At 28.1% G+C, this 17,024-nt stretch overlaps 2 protein-coding genes and 3 pseudogenes across 5 annotated transcripts; all 5 read right to left on the minus strand.

The window, feature by feature from the left end:
- Nucleotides 1-19: 19 nt before the first annotated feature.
- On the minus strand, nucleotides 20-2,984 carry Bma-hif-1.1 (Uncharacterized protein; the record flags this gene model as incomplete). The annotated part of the gene is made up of 3 exons (XM_043083057.1): nucleotides 20-56; nucleotides 217-384; nucleotides 2,968-2,984. The coding sequence occupies 3 exons, from the start codon at nucleotides 2,982-2,984 to the stop codon at nucleotides 20-22; spliced, it is 222 nt and encodes a 73-aa protein (XP_042938991.1).
- Nucleotides 2,985-6,749: 3,765 nt separating this feature from the next.
- Bm17259 (Uncharacterized protein) lies at nucleotides 6,750-8,547 on the minus strand (the record flags this gene model as incomplete). Its single annotated transcript, XM_043083058.1, has 7 exons — nucleotides 6,750-6,836; nucleotides 7,002-7,159; nucleotides 7,257-7,334; nucleotides 7,544-7,722; nucleotides 7,818-8,119; nucleotides 8,251-8,359; nucleotides 8,543-8,547. The coding sequence occupies 7 exons, from the start codon at nucleotides 8,545-8,547 to the stop codon at nucleotides 6,750-6,752; spliced, it is 918 nt and encodes a 305-aa protein (XP_042938992.1).
- Nucleotides 8,548-12,960: 4,413 nt separating this feature from the next.
- Nucleotides 12,961-13,080, minus strand: Bm18502 (annotated as a pseudogene). Its single transcript has one exon. A coding segment is annotated over exon 1 (120 nt).
- Nucleotides 13,081-14,404: 1,324 nt separating this feature from the next.
- Bm18503 lies at nucleotides 14,405-14,473 on the minus strand (annotated as a pseudogene). The gene has a single exon. A coding segment is annotated over exon 1 (69 nt).
- Nucleotides 14,474-15,174: 701 nt separating this feature from the next.
- Bm18504 lies at nucleotides 15,175-15,561 on the minus strand (annotated as a pseudogene). Its single transcript has one exon. A coding segment is annotated over exon 1 (387 nt).
- Nucleotides 15,562-17,024: the final 1,463 nt, after the last annotated feature.

Here is a 17,024-nt window from a genome sequence, read left to right on the forward strand (position 1 = left end):
TTTTAAATAACCTGTTTGCTTACGCTGCAACTGGCGTGCATTTCAGGTTTTCATAGCTAAAATTGAAGAAAAATGAATTTGCCTAATGTTTGCAGATGCAGGAAAAACAATTCTTGCATTACTGTGGGCTGTTTATTTTGAAAATTTACATAATGCAAGATATCAATAATTCTTGTTAACAAAAAAAAAATACATTTCGTTGCAACTTTTCGTAACCGGCAAAGAGTCAATGCAACCCGCAATATAGCAATCCGATCCACATGTGTAACTGTTGCTTCATCAACAATTGGTATCACTACTTTGAGATCCGCAAAGATGTCCGCTTCCTTACCACGTCGATCACGTGCAGCAAAACGAGATGACTCACGATGTCGGTCAAGATTTCTAAAAAAAAATAAAAAAAAAACTAGTATTTTCAGACGCATACAATGAATGCAAAAACAAATCACCTGATAAATCCCTTCTATTTCGATTCAAAAGATTTCATTCGGACAATATTAGTATAACTTAAAGTAAAATCAATGGTGAAAACAATTTGGTGGTTGGTAATTATTAGTTTTTTTTTTTTCTTTTTATCAATGAACTATGTCAATTTGAAAAGAATGAATAGAATTAGGCCTGTGCAATTTATTTTTTTTTTATGTGAATTAGAATTACTTCATTGATACTGTCATTAAAATATTAATCATTAAGAATTAACTGATAGATTACCTATTAATTCAGCAATATTATTTCCATCGAAATTTTATTTAACAATTGGAATCATCTTAACAACATATTCTTAAATTATTTCGCATCCGAACTATTCAACAATTTGTAAGCATAAGTTAACAACTGATAAAGTTCGAATTACTTTGCTGTAATGCTAAGGAACGAACATTGCAGTAAAAAAAAAAAAAAAAGAACCCATTCGAACTTGCGACTAACACATCGTGTAAAATAATTATCATATAAAATAACAGATCGTATAAAATAATTCTGTCTTGCTGATAAGATCACTTATCAGTGTCATTTGCTTTTTAAAGAAGCAGCTTATTCCCTTTTTTTCCTCATTATTTGCCATTTCACCCTTTTCCATCTTGCAATTTCATTTTGTTACTTATATTCAAGTAACACTTAAAGTCATTAGCAATAAATTTTTTGCAACAATTTTATAAACATAATTAATTACTCCGATGGCAAAAACAGCTTAATCTCATCACTCTTCTATGATCGATCATTTTTCATAAAGCTAAATATGCAGTTAAAAGAAAAAATAAACGACAATTGTAATAAAAAATTAAAGAATAAAACTTTCCATCTCTTAATTCAACCTATTTGTCACAATAATTTTTCTATCTTTATCATAAAATATCCATCTCTTTGTTACATTCTTCGTAGCACTAATTCATCTCTTATTTTCCTATCATACATCATTCAGGTAGAAGTTGTTAGCTCAATTAAATCTTCTCTCATACTTCTTATCTTAAAAAACCATAAAGATATATCGATATAGAGTAGAGCTAAACTAAAAGTAATCATTATTCATATTTTAAATATTGCACAAAAAATCCTAACAGAAATTATATTCCTTATAAAATTTCATATGAAAAATATATTTAAATTATGCTTTCTAATTACTGATTAAATAATTATCATGAAATTAATCTCATCCATTCATAAATGATACAAATCAAAATAATTGATTCAAATTATCAAAAATGAAAAAAATAAATTAATTAGGGATTATGTTACACAAATAACAATTCAAAGAGAGAGAGGGGAAGAGAAAGAGAAAGAAAACATAAATTCTGAACCATAAATTATAACAAAATCGAGCAATAATTCGTAGGAATATATTTTAGTACAATCTTATCCTTAATTTTTAGCATTTGCATAAGAAAAAAGGGAAGTAAACATAATTAAGAAACCAAAAAACTTTGAAAATCCGCCTTTCCAGGGTGGCATTAATTTCACTAATCGGAATTAGTCGCATGCTGCACCCAAACCCACTGCTAAATGATCCTTTGAGGGATTTATTTCGTGTGATTCAACTTAGGATAAAGTTATTTCCGTTACTCATAATTCTCTAATTATCTTCCCAACTTTCTATTTTTATTAACTCTCATCGTCTTTCTCACACCATAAATACACTCTTTTCACTTCACCTATAATTATTAATTAGTTAATTAATTGCTATTTACAATTAATTTTATCTTCTGAGCATTTGGTAGAATTCGTTCGAGTATTTTAGCCTATATCATAACAAATAAAAAGATGTCACCAGCATGAAAGTAGATTATGAAGGTGGTTTAATAAAAATGTAATGTTAAACAAATAAGTTCAAATGATTTCATAATGTTGATCGAACCTAATCATTAAATTCGCTGTAACTCAAAACAATATTCACTAAATGAATTAATATCATTTTCAACGTACATATTTATACTTAAAATTCATTTTTTGCATTTAAAATGAATTAAAAATGATTAGATGGGATCAATTACTTTTGATTTTATTATTTATTAATATTTCAAAAAATTCTTTTCACAATTTTCTGCCGTGATAAACAAAGAGATGATACTAACATGAAAGAAAATCATGACCATGAAGATGGCGTATTGCCAGTAAATTCAAAATACTTTTATGACGTTGGTTAATTTTATTTTTGTAACTTCATTAGTATTTTAAAATTTACATTTTCGTTAAATTTATAGTTTGAGCCATTAAGAATGATGTTAGCTCCACTAATTCAAATCATTTTGAATGCATGGATTAATATTTTCTTACGTAATTATGTAAATCACTTAATTGAGGTCAATTTTTGGGATCAATTTTTTAAAAAAAATTAATTTATTATTTGACATGTAATGACTATCTGATTTTTTAATAATAACTAGAAATATTATTCGAAAATTGCTAAAACAATAAAATTGAAATAATTTAAAATGAGATTTAAGAGAAAAAATGCATAGAAATTAAGCATACCGTTGTCTCGAAGACATAAGTTATAGCAGCATCCCACTGAAATGCTTTCTGGTTTGAATAGCTGGTTTGATATGGCATTGAACACTGATATGCTTGCTTGATCGTAAGGATGCACTGCAATTTATAAACTATATTTAATTATTGTTTATGAGAAAAGTTCACTTTGAAATTAGGTGAAGAATAAATTGTAATAAATAAATTGGAAATATAATAACAATAAGACATTATAGTAATTTAATAACACTACTACTAATAGTAATAACAATACTCAACACGCATGCAAGAACAATGTTAATAGAAATCAATGAAGCCAACAAAAAAAGCATGCACTTCAATACAAAAAAATGCCATAATAACAAATGGTATGAGTAAAGATACAAAATGCTGTAGTTAATGGAATTAACTGAAAAATGCATGCAAAAACAATGTTAATAAAAAAAAAAAAAAACGATGAGAACAACGAAAAACAAAAGCATGCAATAAATAGAAAAGAAAAAACGCTTTAATAATAAATGGTGTAAGTAGATTCACAAAACACATGCATGTTAGTAAAACTAACCAAGAAACGCATGCAAAAACAGTGTTAATAAAAAAACAGCAAATAGTATAAAGTAACAAAAAGCATGCAGTTAATAAAATTAACAGAAAAAATGCATGCAAAAACAATGTTAATAAAAAAAAAAATGATGAGAACAACGAAAAAAATAAAAGCATGCAATAAATGCAAAAGAGAAAAGTATACACCTTAATAATAAATGTTGTAAGTTTACAAAAAACATGCATGTTAATATAACTACCCAAGAAACGCATGCAAAAACAATGTTAATAAAAAAACAGCGAATAGTATAAAGTAACAAAAAGCATGCAGTTAATAAAATTAACAAAAAATGCATGCAAAAACAATGTTAATAAAAAACGAGTGAAAAATAAAAGCATGCAATAAATACAAAAGAAAAAAGTGTACACCTTAATAATAAGTGTTGTAAGTTTACAAAAAACATGCATGTTAATATAACTACCCAAAAAACGCATGCAAAAACAATGTTAATAAAAAAACAGCAATTAGTATAAAGTAACAAAAAGCATGCAGTTAATAAAATTAACCAAAAAATGCATGCAAAACAGTGTTAATGAAAAACGAGTGAAAAATAAAAGCATGCAATAAATACAAGAGAAAAAAGTGTACATGAGAAAAAGATACAAAGAACATGCAGTTAATAAAATTAAGAAAAAATGCATGCAAAAACAATGTTAATAAAAAACGAGTGAAAAACAAAAGCATGCAATAAATAGAAAAGAAAAAACGCTTTAATAATAAATGGTGTAAGTAGATTCACAAAACACATGCATGTTAGTAAAACTAACCAAGAAACGCATGCAAAAACAGTGTTAATAAAAAAACAGCAAATAGTATAAAGTAACAGAAAGCATGCAGTTAATAAAATTAACCAAAAAATGCATGCAAAACAGTGTTAATAAAAAACGAGTGAAAAATAAAAGCATGCAATAAATACAAAAGAAAAAAGTGTACATGAGAAAAAGTTACAAAGAACATGCAGTTAATAAAATTAACAAAAAACGCATGCAAAAACAATGTTAATAAAAAACGAGTGAAAAATAAAAGCATGCAATAAATACAAAAGAAAAAAGTGTACACCATAATAATAAATGTTGTAAGTTTACAAAAAACATGCATGTTAATATAACTACCCAAGAAACGCATGCAAAAACAATGTTAATAAAAAAACAGCAAATGGTATAAAGTTACAAAAAGCATGCTGTTAATAGAACAAACTCAACACGCATGCAAAAACGATGTTAATAGAAATGAGTGAAGCCAACAAAAAAAACATGCATTTAAATACAAAAAAAATGTGCGCCATAATAACAAATGCGTGAGTAAAGATACAAAATGCATGCAGTTAGTAGAATTAATCGAAAAATGCATGCAAAAATACAGTTAATAAAAAACGAGTGAGAACAACGAAAAAATAAAAGCATGCAATAAATGCAAAAGAAAAAGTGTTCATGAGAAAAAGTTACAAAAAGCATGCAGTTAGTAAAATACAAAATATGCACATGTTAATAGCAAAAATAAAAAAAAAATAAAAAAATAAAAAAACACGCAATTAGTAGAAATAACCGAAAACACATGCAAAACCAATATAAACAAAAAAAAGATAAAAGTGAAAGATTTTTGAAATAAAAAAAAAAAAAAGTGATACAAAATAGTGGTAATACAACAAAAATAAATTAGTATCAGTGGAATGGACAAAAGTTAGCAAGAAGTAAAATGCTAAAGGCATGAAAAAATGAAAATAGCAACAAATGAAATGAATGAAAAAAAGCATGCAAATAATAAAATCCAAAAAAAAATTACCAAAAAAAGAAAAAAATCCATAAAAAGATTCCAAAAAATAATCCGAATAAAAAGAATTAATTTCAAAAAAGATTTTTGATTTTAACTCAATTCAGAAAAAAAATTGAAAACGCAAAAATTAAAAAAAAAAAAACAAAAATTAAATATTTTTGATATCTTTTTAAAGCCCAAAGCTCTACCAATTCAAAAAATATACTTAAAAATGAATAGAGATCAAGAATTTTGAAATTTATTCCAGATTTCAAAAGGCCCTTCATCTGAATTTTAAAACCAAACATTTTTTCTATATGCTTCGTTAATGTTATACTGACGAAGGAAGGTATAATTCTGTACCTCCCTTCGACCACCCCTACCCTCCCTCCCACCACATACACACAAAGATAATTACAGAGATAATTACAAATGATATCAACTTATGATTTAGCTCAAAATAAAATTCAAAATTAGATCTTATTAACTCAATCCTCTATTGACAACTTATCCTATTTAAATTAAAAGACTACTTGAATACAAACAGAAATTCTAAAAAAATTGCTCTATTCCATTAAAAATATATTCATGTGATGAAATTTGTGCATTTTTTTAATAGCCAAAAAATCATCTTAAAATGTAAATAACTTATTACAAGTTAGAAAATACAAAAAATAAATATAGAATAAGTTGATATTCGATGTATACAGCAATAAAATTAAATAAAAAATTTAACACCATTAGTAACACTAAAATAACAATGAAAATTTTCATTAAACAGAAATAATGGATAAAGTAACAATAATTGTAAAAAAAAAACAATAATTGTGATAAGTTTAGAAAATCAAAAAAAAAAAGAAAAAAAAAAACAGTTATTAAACAGTTATAAGTAATATCAAAAAAATAAGAACATTAAATTACATTATTTAGATGAAAATAAACAAAATACACAATTTTCAACAAAATTAGCTGCCCAAAGGCTAAAAAACAAAAAAAGAAAAAAAAAAAAAAAGAAAAAACAACTGATTTCAAAGTAATTTGGTTTATGTTTGTGATGGCAAAAAAATGCCCTTTACAAGCTTTTGATTACTCTATCACTAAGACGGTAAATGACATACAAAAACGTAAAACAGCTACAAACTCCTCAGCCTTTTCTATATTTTGAAATCAGTTGTTCTTATGTTAAATCAAAGAACAAATTTTTTTTTTTTTCATTTTTTCTATTTTTAATTTTTTTTATTCTTTTGATTTTTTTTTTGGTTTTTTTGATTTTTTTGTTTTTTAGTTTTTTTTTTTTTATTTTTTAGTTTTTTTTTTTTATTTTTTGTTTTTTTTTTTTATTTTTTAGTTTTTTTTTTTTATTTTTTAGTTTTTTTTTTTTATTTTTTAGTTTTTCATTTTTTTTTTTTTTTTTTAAATTTTTTGGATGTTACTAACCAGCTTTCATTGGAAGAGGATGGAGATTCGCAGCAGGCAGCGACAGGTGGCCGCATGAGGAAGACCAGGCAATAATATTAGCCTAAAAAAAACCACTGATTAGAAAAATTACGAGACCCACTTTAATATTTTGTTTTCTATGGTCATTCATTTTTTTTTTTTTTTAACTTTTAAATTTCACTTCTTCAATGCTAATTAATTTCTTACCTGGGATGAAGAGGTGATGCGCATCCTCTTCTCTTCCTACCAGGTCAAGTCTGCGCCGCTTCACCTGTCGTTCGCTTATTACGGCCGCGCATGCCCTCGGGCACCAATCGAGGGCATGAAGCTCCATTGCTGCCGTTCTCTGGGCGGCCGTAAATTCAGGTGGCAGCAAGAGGTAATGCCCACAACGGGCACAAAAGCCTGGAATATGCAAATTAATCAGTCCACTGGCTTTTAAATGAATCAAATGTAGCGATATCTTTAAAAACTAATTGGAAATTCATTTCGCAATACTTACCATCTTGCTTGTGTGTTCTCGACGCGTGAATGCGCCACCCTTTCAACGTTTCAAACTGCCTGCAGCAGAGGCCACACACTGAAAATAGAAATAGTAAGAAAATATTGTTGCACAAACTGTTCTTCGAGTATCGATATAGAATTTTGTAATCGTTTTAGTGCATTATAAGGGATGAAATTTTCGATGATATCATATGATTTTATCAATACAAAGTCAAAATATGATTGTATTTCTTCTACAAATTGCGGCATATAATCATTTCTTAAGTTATTAAAATTATAACTTACCGATGTTCTTGCTTCCTTCTCCTTGTGCCACCGTGTATGGCTCTGCTTGCGGCACTATCAACTCTCTTCGGAGTTGCTCCGGAAGATCTTTTAAATCAGCTGGTTGGAATTTCTCCGGAGGTGCCGCAGCCATTGCTTCTTGCATGGCAGGAACCGGGATTCTGATTGTCCTCGTTCGCCTGAAACAGTTTTATATTTATTGCAAATTATTGGGTAGGTAAGGTTAATATCTAGTTAGCAAATTAGTACAATAGCTGCTAAAACTTAAACTTACAGGACGAGTTCGCGTACTGCTCCTACCGGTTCCTCGATCTCCATTGGTACCCCCGGTACCTCAGGCTCTTCTTCTTCTTCCTCTTCTTCTGGCAGAGGGGTCCACTCTGCTTCTGATGGCCAGTTCTCGGCCTCATCACCATTTTCATTTTCAGGCAGAGGAGCCCACTCTGCCTCTTCTTCGTTAAATTCCGGCTCCTGAGGCACCGGGTCCTCTTCCATTGCTGGCTGGGCACTCTGCCCTACCAGTTCCTCCAACCTCCACCCCGCCTCCGCCATCCTCTCTATGAGCGACTGTTCAAACTGAAAAAGCTATTTTTTACAGTCACTTTTTAAATTTATGGCAGTGCAAAGTTCAGCAACTCTTTCTTCATACTGTATCAATTTATAAAAAAAAATAAAAGCAAAAAAGAGGAAGACAAAGTGAAAATTACCTGAACAGTCCTGCTCACGAACCTTTGCAAAATCCGGTACATCTCCGGCTCCCTTTTAAGGTATTCGAAAAGCACTTCGATTTCTTGATCCTCCATGGGAGCCGCAATTCTATAAAATTAGCAAACTTATCAAATATTCACTAAGTACAATGACCGTAACTATTACGTAACTATTATTTACTTATACGTAACCATTATTTACTTATGGTAAAAGAACACATGATAAAAAAACACTGGTTTACATATTTTAATTTACCTACACATAATTCTATTTATGCTAATCATTAAATACCCCATACTTTCCCTGATAATTCTGACGCAACAAAAAGAAAAGAAAGTAGTGACGAAAATGAACATTCATAATAATAGTATTTCTCTGCAATCTTTCGCGCTCGAGAGTCTTTATCCTTTCGCGCTCATGAAGATTTTTTTTTTTTTTTTTCATCTAATATATGGAGACTGTTCCATCTTCGAATATTTCTTTGGTCTCTACTACATCTCGACCTAACATCTTTGTACTATGTATATTATCGTTCTTCTACATAAACTTTCTTTTTCTTCTCTCAATTATTTCTATTAACTAATGCAGATTTTTATTGATTTTCTTAGGAATGAATAGACAAATAAAGGTTACGTACAAATTACCACTTCTGATTTTTTCACAATTTAATAAGATTTTTTTAGCAATTCATTCATGTTCTATTCCTTGTATTTCTCATCGTCGTCAAAATTTTTTTTATCATTATGGCATCCACCAGGTACTGTATTGACCAAAAACAGTGCAGTTATAGGAGCTGTTTACAAAAAAACTTTTTGATTTACTAGCTAAACAGGATATAACTTTTCACCCTTTTTAGTAAAAATAAAATTAGTAAGAATTAAAATGTTTTTAACATTTAATTTATTATAACTTTTAATATCTGTCGAAATTTCTTAGGTAACCCTGTCTGGATTTGTGACTAAAAATAATTTTAATATTTATAAAATATTCGAAATCAATTATAATTGCAGTTTTAATTAATTTCTGCAATGAAAGTTTGCTTTAAAGTTAACTTTTAAAGTCAGAAGTTAGCATAAAATGTCAAAAATAGTAAATAGAATGTCAGCAGATCAAGTTTAATGCATATAAATGTAATCAATTAAGTTCAATAAATGTTTATTTTTAAATGAAATACATTTTTCCAGCACTGGCAGATTTTATTTGAAACAGAGTTAATAAAAATTAAAACGTTTTTAATATTTAATTTATTAGAACTTTTAAATGCTGGTAAGTTTGATAACATACTTTTTTTATTAGAACTTTTAAAATGTTTTATTCTTGTCTAGGTACCGCATGAAATTTGTTGTGCCAAAATTATCTTTAGATTGTTTACTATCGTTTATTTGCATTTAAAAAAGCTAATTCTCTGATACGATTATCAAGAGTGGAGAAAATCAATGCTAATAAAAATCTCCGTTGACGGTATAAATGTTACTCTATTCCCTCATTTGTTTGTCTTCTTATTTATTCACCATCTTCAAAGCACATAAAGCGTTCTTTCTTATTGCGCCAAATAGTTAATTCCAGCCAGCTTGACAATGCATTTACAACGGAGATACCAACACCATGTACCACGTAAATCCGTCAGAAACCTTATAGGTATATTGCTACCAGATTCGTACACTAGGGTCATTATTATTATCTATGTTGCTGATATTCCTTCTTCATGACAATATCAGCTCAAATGCTACAACCATTATCACTCACAGATACTCACCTATGCTAACCTCAATTTTGCCATAATACCCGAGCACTAAAGACTCACCTACACCTTATATTATCAACAACCTCATATATGCAAGCCAGACCCATCACCAGGTATCCCTAACCCCTCTCTCTCCCCCGCCCCCTCCCCTCAACGTACACACCTGGATGGACGCTTCCTTACAATACCATGACCTCTTAAGATTTTTATTGCACCAGCGTTATTAATTTACTACTTTCCATACAAACTTTTCCATTCTACTTATAAATGTTAATATATTTTATATATGTATTATTAAATAACGTTAACATTAGAGAATCACTTTACGCCACCACCGTTAATATACGGATTGGATAGAAGGATTCGAACCCTAGCACAGCGACACCGAAGACCGCTGCCTTATCACTTGGCTACGCCCACCCCAACATTATTCACTTCTGTAACAACATACTATTAATAAGATTTTTTTAGCAATTCATTCATGTTCTATTCCTTGTATTTCTCATCGTCGTCAAAATTTTTTTTATCATTATGGCATCCACCAGGTACTGTATTGACCAAAAACAGTGCAGTTATAGGAGCTGTTTACAAAAAGACTTTTTGATTTACTAGCTAAACAGGATATAACTTTTCACCCTTTTTAGTAAAAATAAAATTAGAAAGAATTAAAATGTTTTTAACATTTAATTTATTATAACATTTAATATCTGTCGAAATTTCTTAGGTAACCCTGTCTGGATTTGTGACTAAAAATAATTTTAATATTTAAAAAACATTTGAAATCAATTATAATTGCAGATTTAATTAATTTCTGCAATGAAAGTTTGCTTTAAAGTTAACTTTTAAAGTCCAAAGTTAGCATAGAATGTCAAAAATAGTAATTAAAATGTCTGCAGATCAAGTTTAATGCAAAGAATCAATTAAGTTCAGTAAATGTTTATTTTTAAATGAATTACATTTTTTCCAGCACAGGTAGATTTTATTTGAAACAGAATTAAGTAAAATTAAAACATTTTTAGTATTTATTTTATTAAAACTTTTAAAATCTGTCGAAATTTCTGTAGTAACCCAATCTGGATTTGGACTAAAATTAATTTTAATATTTTAAAAATATTTGAAATCAATTATAATTGCATTTAAAAAATTCCTGCAATGAAAGTTTGCTTTAAAGTTAACTTTTAAAGTCAGAAGTTAGCAAAAAATGTCAAAAATAGTAAATAGAATGTAAGCAGATCAGGTTTAATGCAAATAAAAGAATCAATTAAGTTCAATAAATGTTTATTTTTAGAAAAAATAAACATTTACTGAAAGAAATTAATTAAAAAATAATTTGCAATGAAAGTTTGCTTTAAAGTTAACTTTTAAAGTCCAAAGTTAGCATAAAATGTCAAAAATAGTAAATAGAATGCAAGCAGATCAAGTTTAATGCAAATAAAAGAATCAATTAAGTTCAATAAATGTTTATTTTTAGAAAAAATAAACATTTACCGAAAGAAATTAATTAAAAAATAATTTGCAATGAAAGTTTGCTTTAAAGTTAACTTTTAAAGTCCAAAGTTAGCATAAAATGTCAAAAATAGTAAATAGAATGTCAGCAGATCAAGTTTAATGCAAATAAAAGTAATCAATTAGGTTCAATAAATGTTTATTTTTAAATTAATTACATTTTTTCCAGCACAGGTAGATTTTATTTGAAACAGAATTAAACAAAATTAAAACGTTTTTAGTATTTATTTTATTAAAACTTTTAAAATCTGTCGAAATTTCTGCAGTAACCCAATCTGGATTTGTGACTAAAATTAATTTTAATATTTAAAAAATATTTGAAATCAATTATAATTGCATTTTAAAAAATTTCTGCAATGAAAGTTTGCTTTAAAGTTAACTTTTAAAGTCAGAAGTTAGCAAAAAATGTCAAAAATAGTAAATAGAATGTAAGCAGATCAGGTTTAATGCAAATAAAAGAATCAATTAAGTTCAATAAATGTTTATTTTTAGAAAAAATAAACATTTACTGAAAGAAATTAATTAAAAAATAATTTGCAATGAAAGTTTGCTTTAAAGTTAACTTTTAAATTCCAAAGTTAGCATAAAATGTCAAAAATAGTAAATAGAATGTCAGCAGATCAAGTTTAATGCAAATAAAAGTAATCAATTAGGTTCAATAAATGTTTATTTTTAAATTAATTACATTTTTTCCAGCACAGGTAGATTTTATTTGAAACAGAATTAAGTAAAATTAAAACATTTTTAGTATTTATTTTATTAAAACTTTTAAAATCTGTCGAAATTTCTGCAGTAATCCAATCTGGATTTGTGACTAAAATTAATTTTAATATTTAAAAAATATTTGAAATCAATTATAATTGCAGTTTTAATTAATTTCTGCAATGAAAGTTTGCTTTAAAGTTAACTTTTAAAGTCCAAAGTTAGCATAAAATGTCAAAAATAGTAAATAGAATGTCAGCAGATCAAGTTTAATGCAAATAAAAGTAATCAATTAAGTTCAGTAAATGTTTATTTTTAAATGAATTACATTTTTCCAGCACAGGTAGATTTTATTTGAAACAGAATTAAGTAAAATTAAAACATTTTTAGTATTTATTTTATTAAAACTTTTAAAATCTGTCGAAATTTCTGCAGTAACCCAATCCAGATTTGTGACTAAAATTAATTTTAATATTTATAAAATATTCGAAATCAATTATAATTGCAGTTTTAATTAATTTCTGCAATGAAAGTTTGCTTTAAAGTTAACTTTTAAAGTCAGAAGTTAGCATAAAATGTCAAAAATAGTAAATAGAATGTCAGCAGATCAAGTTTAATGCATATAAATGTAATCAATTAAGTTCAATAAATGTTTATTTTTAAATGAAATACATTTTTCCAGCACTGGCAGATTTTATTTGAAACAGAGTTAATAAAAATTAAAACGTTTTTAATATTTAATTTATTAGAACTTTTAAATGCTGGTAAGTTTGATAACATACTTTTTTTATTAGAACTTTTAAAATGTTTTATTCTTGTCTAGGTACCGCATGAAATTTGTTGTGCCAAAATTATCTTTAGATTGTTTACTATCGTTTATTTGCATTTAAAAAAGCTAATTCTCTGATACGATTATCAAGAGTGGAGAAAATCAATGCTAATAAAAATCTCCGTTGACGGTATAAATGTTACTCTATTCCCTCATTTGTTTGTCTTCTTATTTATTCACCATCTTCAAAGCACATAAAGCGTTCTTTCTTATTGCGCCAAATAGTTAATTCCAGCCAGCTTGACAATGCATTTACAACGGAGATACCAACACCATGTACCACGTAAATCCGTCAGAAACCTTATAGGTATATTGCTACCAGATTCGTACACTAGGGTCATTATTATTATCTATGTTGCTGATATTCCTTCTTCATGACAATATCAGCTCAAATGCTACAACCATTATCACTCACAGATACTCACCTATGCTAACCTCAATTTTGCCATAATACCCGAGCACTAAAGACTCACCTACACCTTATATTATCAACAACCTCATATATGCAAGCCAGACCCATCACCAGGTATCCCTAACCCCTCTCTCTCCCCCCGCCCCCTCCCCCTCAACGTACACACCTGGATGGACGCTTCCTTACAATACCATGACCTCTTAAGATTTTTATTGCACCAGCGTTATTAATTTACTACTTTCCATACAAACTTTTCCATTCTACTTATAAATGTTAATATATTTTATATATGTATTATTAAATAACGTTGACATTAGAGAATCACTTTACGCCACCACCGTTAATATACGGATTGGATAGAAGGATTCGAACCCTAGCACAGCGACACCGAAGACCGCTGCCTTATCACTTGGCTACGCCCACCCCAACATTATTCACTTCTGTAACAACATACTATTACTCACCAATTAGTATGATTTATTTCTTCTATAGGTATTATTACAATAGCTTACACCATTTAGTATGATTTATTTCTTCTATAGGTATTATTAACAATAACTTACACCATTTGTTATTAAGGTTTACACTTTTTTTTTTTGTATTTATTGCATGCATTTATTTTTTTCGTTGTTCTCACTCGTTTTTTATTAACTTTGTTTTTGCATGCATTTTTCGGTTAATTTTATTAACTGCGTGCTTTTTGTAACTTTATATTATTTGATGTTTTTTTATTAACAATGTTTTTGCATGCGTTTCTTGGCTAGTTTTATTAACATGCATGTATTTTGTGAACTTACTTACATAATTTATTATTAAGGCGTTTTTTCTTTTGTATTTATTGCATGCTTTTATTTTTAACTTTTTCGTAACTTTATTCATATCTTTTGTATTTATTGCATGCTTTTATTGGCTACACCTACTCCAACATCATTCACTTGTGTAACAACATACTATTACTCACCAATTAGTATGATTTGTTTCTTCTATAGGTATTATTACAATAGCTGGCTGATCATAAGAATGCATTGCTCAACTTTTTCAATAATTTTATCAATTTGATCGCTTCTGCTTTTCATAATTGCTATTACTTCACAACTACTATTAATTTCACCTTTTTATAGATAAAGAGAATTCACTTTAGGTAATATATTTTTTCTTTCTTCAGAAACATATATATATATATATACATATATATATATATAGCTAATTTCTTTATTCTTTAATAATTCTTCAGGAATAGTTTTAGCCTCCCTCACATTCGAAAAAGTTGTATAAACTAAAACTAAACTGTTCATTAGAATCATCTACTATACATCACTTAGATTGAAAAATCTCTTAAGAAAAAATAGAAGAGAAATCCTGTTGTTTCACTATGTAACAATGAAAATTTGAAATTTTTTATTATCAAATCCTTAATCGAAATACAAAAAAAGGATTTTACTCGATGAATAACAACGCAGAAACCAACAATTATCCCAGCAATTGCAGAAAAGAGTATTAATTAAATCTGTGGAGTTTTAGCTCTTTTTTTTTTTTATTTTATTTGCTAGTAGCTCACAGACTTTCATTTCTCTCCTTGGATTCTCAAAAATCTTAGCGCATTGTGTGTACGTATCACTGTGCAGCCCTGATGGCAGTACAAAATGCCCATGCAAAATACGCCTCAAATTCGTTTATTCTAACATCATTTTTGGATTTCACCCTTACATTCTTTATTAATCATTTGGGTATATCGTGTAAGTAGACAAAATTAGTCATCCCATAATGTACAGAGGAAAGTCATCGATCGATACGAGATAACTAATTACCATAATATAGCAGCGGCAGCAGCAGCATTCCATCGGTACTCCAGCATTGCCAGTTGCAGCGCCTATAGCTAAAAAAAATCATATGAACATTTGGCTGAAGGAAAATGTACTGCACCCACTCATTCATCTCTGCAATAAGCTTTACTGTAATCAAAATAAACGTGGCACATTCATTCATATTGGTTTTTGTGCGTGCGTGCATATTGGTAAAATAAAAGACGACAACTTTTTTGACGCTTTTAGCTTATTTTACACGCAGTCTATGGTTATAAGCAGTGTTGCAATGAATGATTTAGAAAAAAAATGCAAGCGTTAATGCTGGCATGACTCACTTTAGTGTTTGAGTTGATGATATGCCCTTACAGCAGCACATAAATAAACAGCAGTAAATCAGAAATGCCTGCATGAAATTTGCAGACATTATGCAAGCAAAATACAACGAAAGACTATAAAATTCGCTGCCATCTTTAAATTCATGCAAAAAACACGTGATAAAAGACCATACAGCGGGTGGAACAAACTTTAAAGAAAGAGAAAGACAAAGTGAAAATTACCTGAACAGTCCTGCTCACGAACCTTTGCAAAATCCGGTACATCTCCGGCTCCCTTTTAAGGTATTCGAAAAGCACTTCGATTTCTTGATCCTCCATGGGAGCCGCAATTCTATAAAATTAGCAAACTTATCAAATAATCACTAAGTACAAAGACCGTAACTATTACGTTCTGTCGATATTTCTGTAGTAACCCAATCTGGATTTGTGACTGAAATTAATTTTAATACTTCAAAAATATTTGAAATCAATTATAATTGCAGATTTCATTAATTTCTGCAATGAAAGTTTGCTTTAAAGTTAAGTCCAAAATTAGCATAAAATGTCAAAAATAGTAAATAGAATGTCAGCAGATCAACTTTAATGCAAATAAAAGTAATCAATTAAGTTCAATAAATGTTTATTTTTAGATAAAATATATTTTTCCAGCACAGGTAGATTTTATTTGAAACAGAATTAAACAAAATTAAAACGTTTTTAGTATTTATTTTATTAAAGCTTTTAAAATCTGTCGAAATTTCTGTGGTAACCCAGTCTGGATTTGTGACTGAAATTAATTTTAATATTTAAAAAATATTTGAAATCAACTATAATTGCAGTTTTAATTAATTTCTGCAATGAAGGTTTGCTTTAAAGTTAACTTTTAAAGTCCAAAGTTAGCATAAAATGTCAAAAATAGTAAATAGAATGTCAGCAGATCAAGTTTAATGCAAATAAAAGTAATCAATTAAGTTCAGAAAATGTTTATTTTTAAATAAATTACATTTTTTCCAGCACAGGTAGATTTTATTTGAAACAGAATTAAACAAAATTAAAACGTTTTTAGTATTTATTTTATTAAAGCTTTTAAAATCTGTCAAAATTTCTGTAGTAACCCAATCTGGATTTGTGACTAAAATTAATTTTAATATTTAAAAAATATTCGAAATCAATTATAATTGCAGTTTTAATTAATTTCTGCAATGAAAGTTTGCTTTAAAGTTAACTTTTAAAGTCCAAAGTTAGCATAAAATGTCAAAAATAGTAAATAGAATGTCAGCAGATCAAGTTTAATGCAAATAAAAGTAATCAATTAAGTTCAATAAATGTTTATTTTTAGATAAAATATATTTTTCCAGCACAGGTTGATTTTATTTGAAACAGAATTATTAAAAATTAAATAAATTGAATGTCAGCAAGATAGGATTTTATATAAACTTTTAAAATATCGTCGAAAATTTC

The sequence above is a fragment of the Brugia malayi genome (genome assembly GCF_000002995.4).
Source record: "Brugia malayi strain FR3 genome assembly, contig: Bm_140, whole genome shotgun sequence".
Taxonomy (NCBI): domain Eukaryota; kingdom Metazoa; phylum Nematoda; class Chromadorea; order Rhabditida; family Onchocercidae; genus Brugia; species Brugia malayi.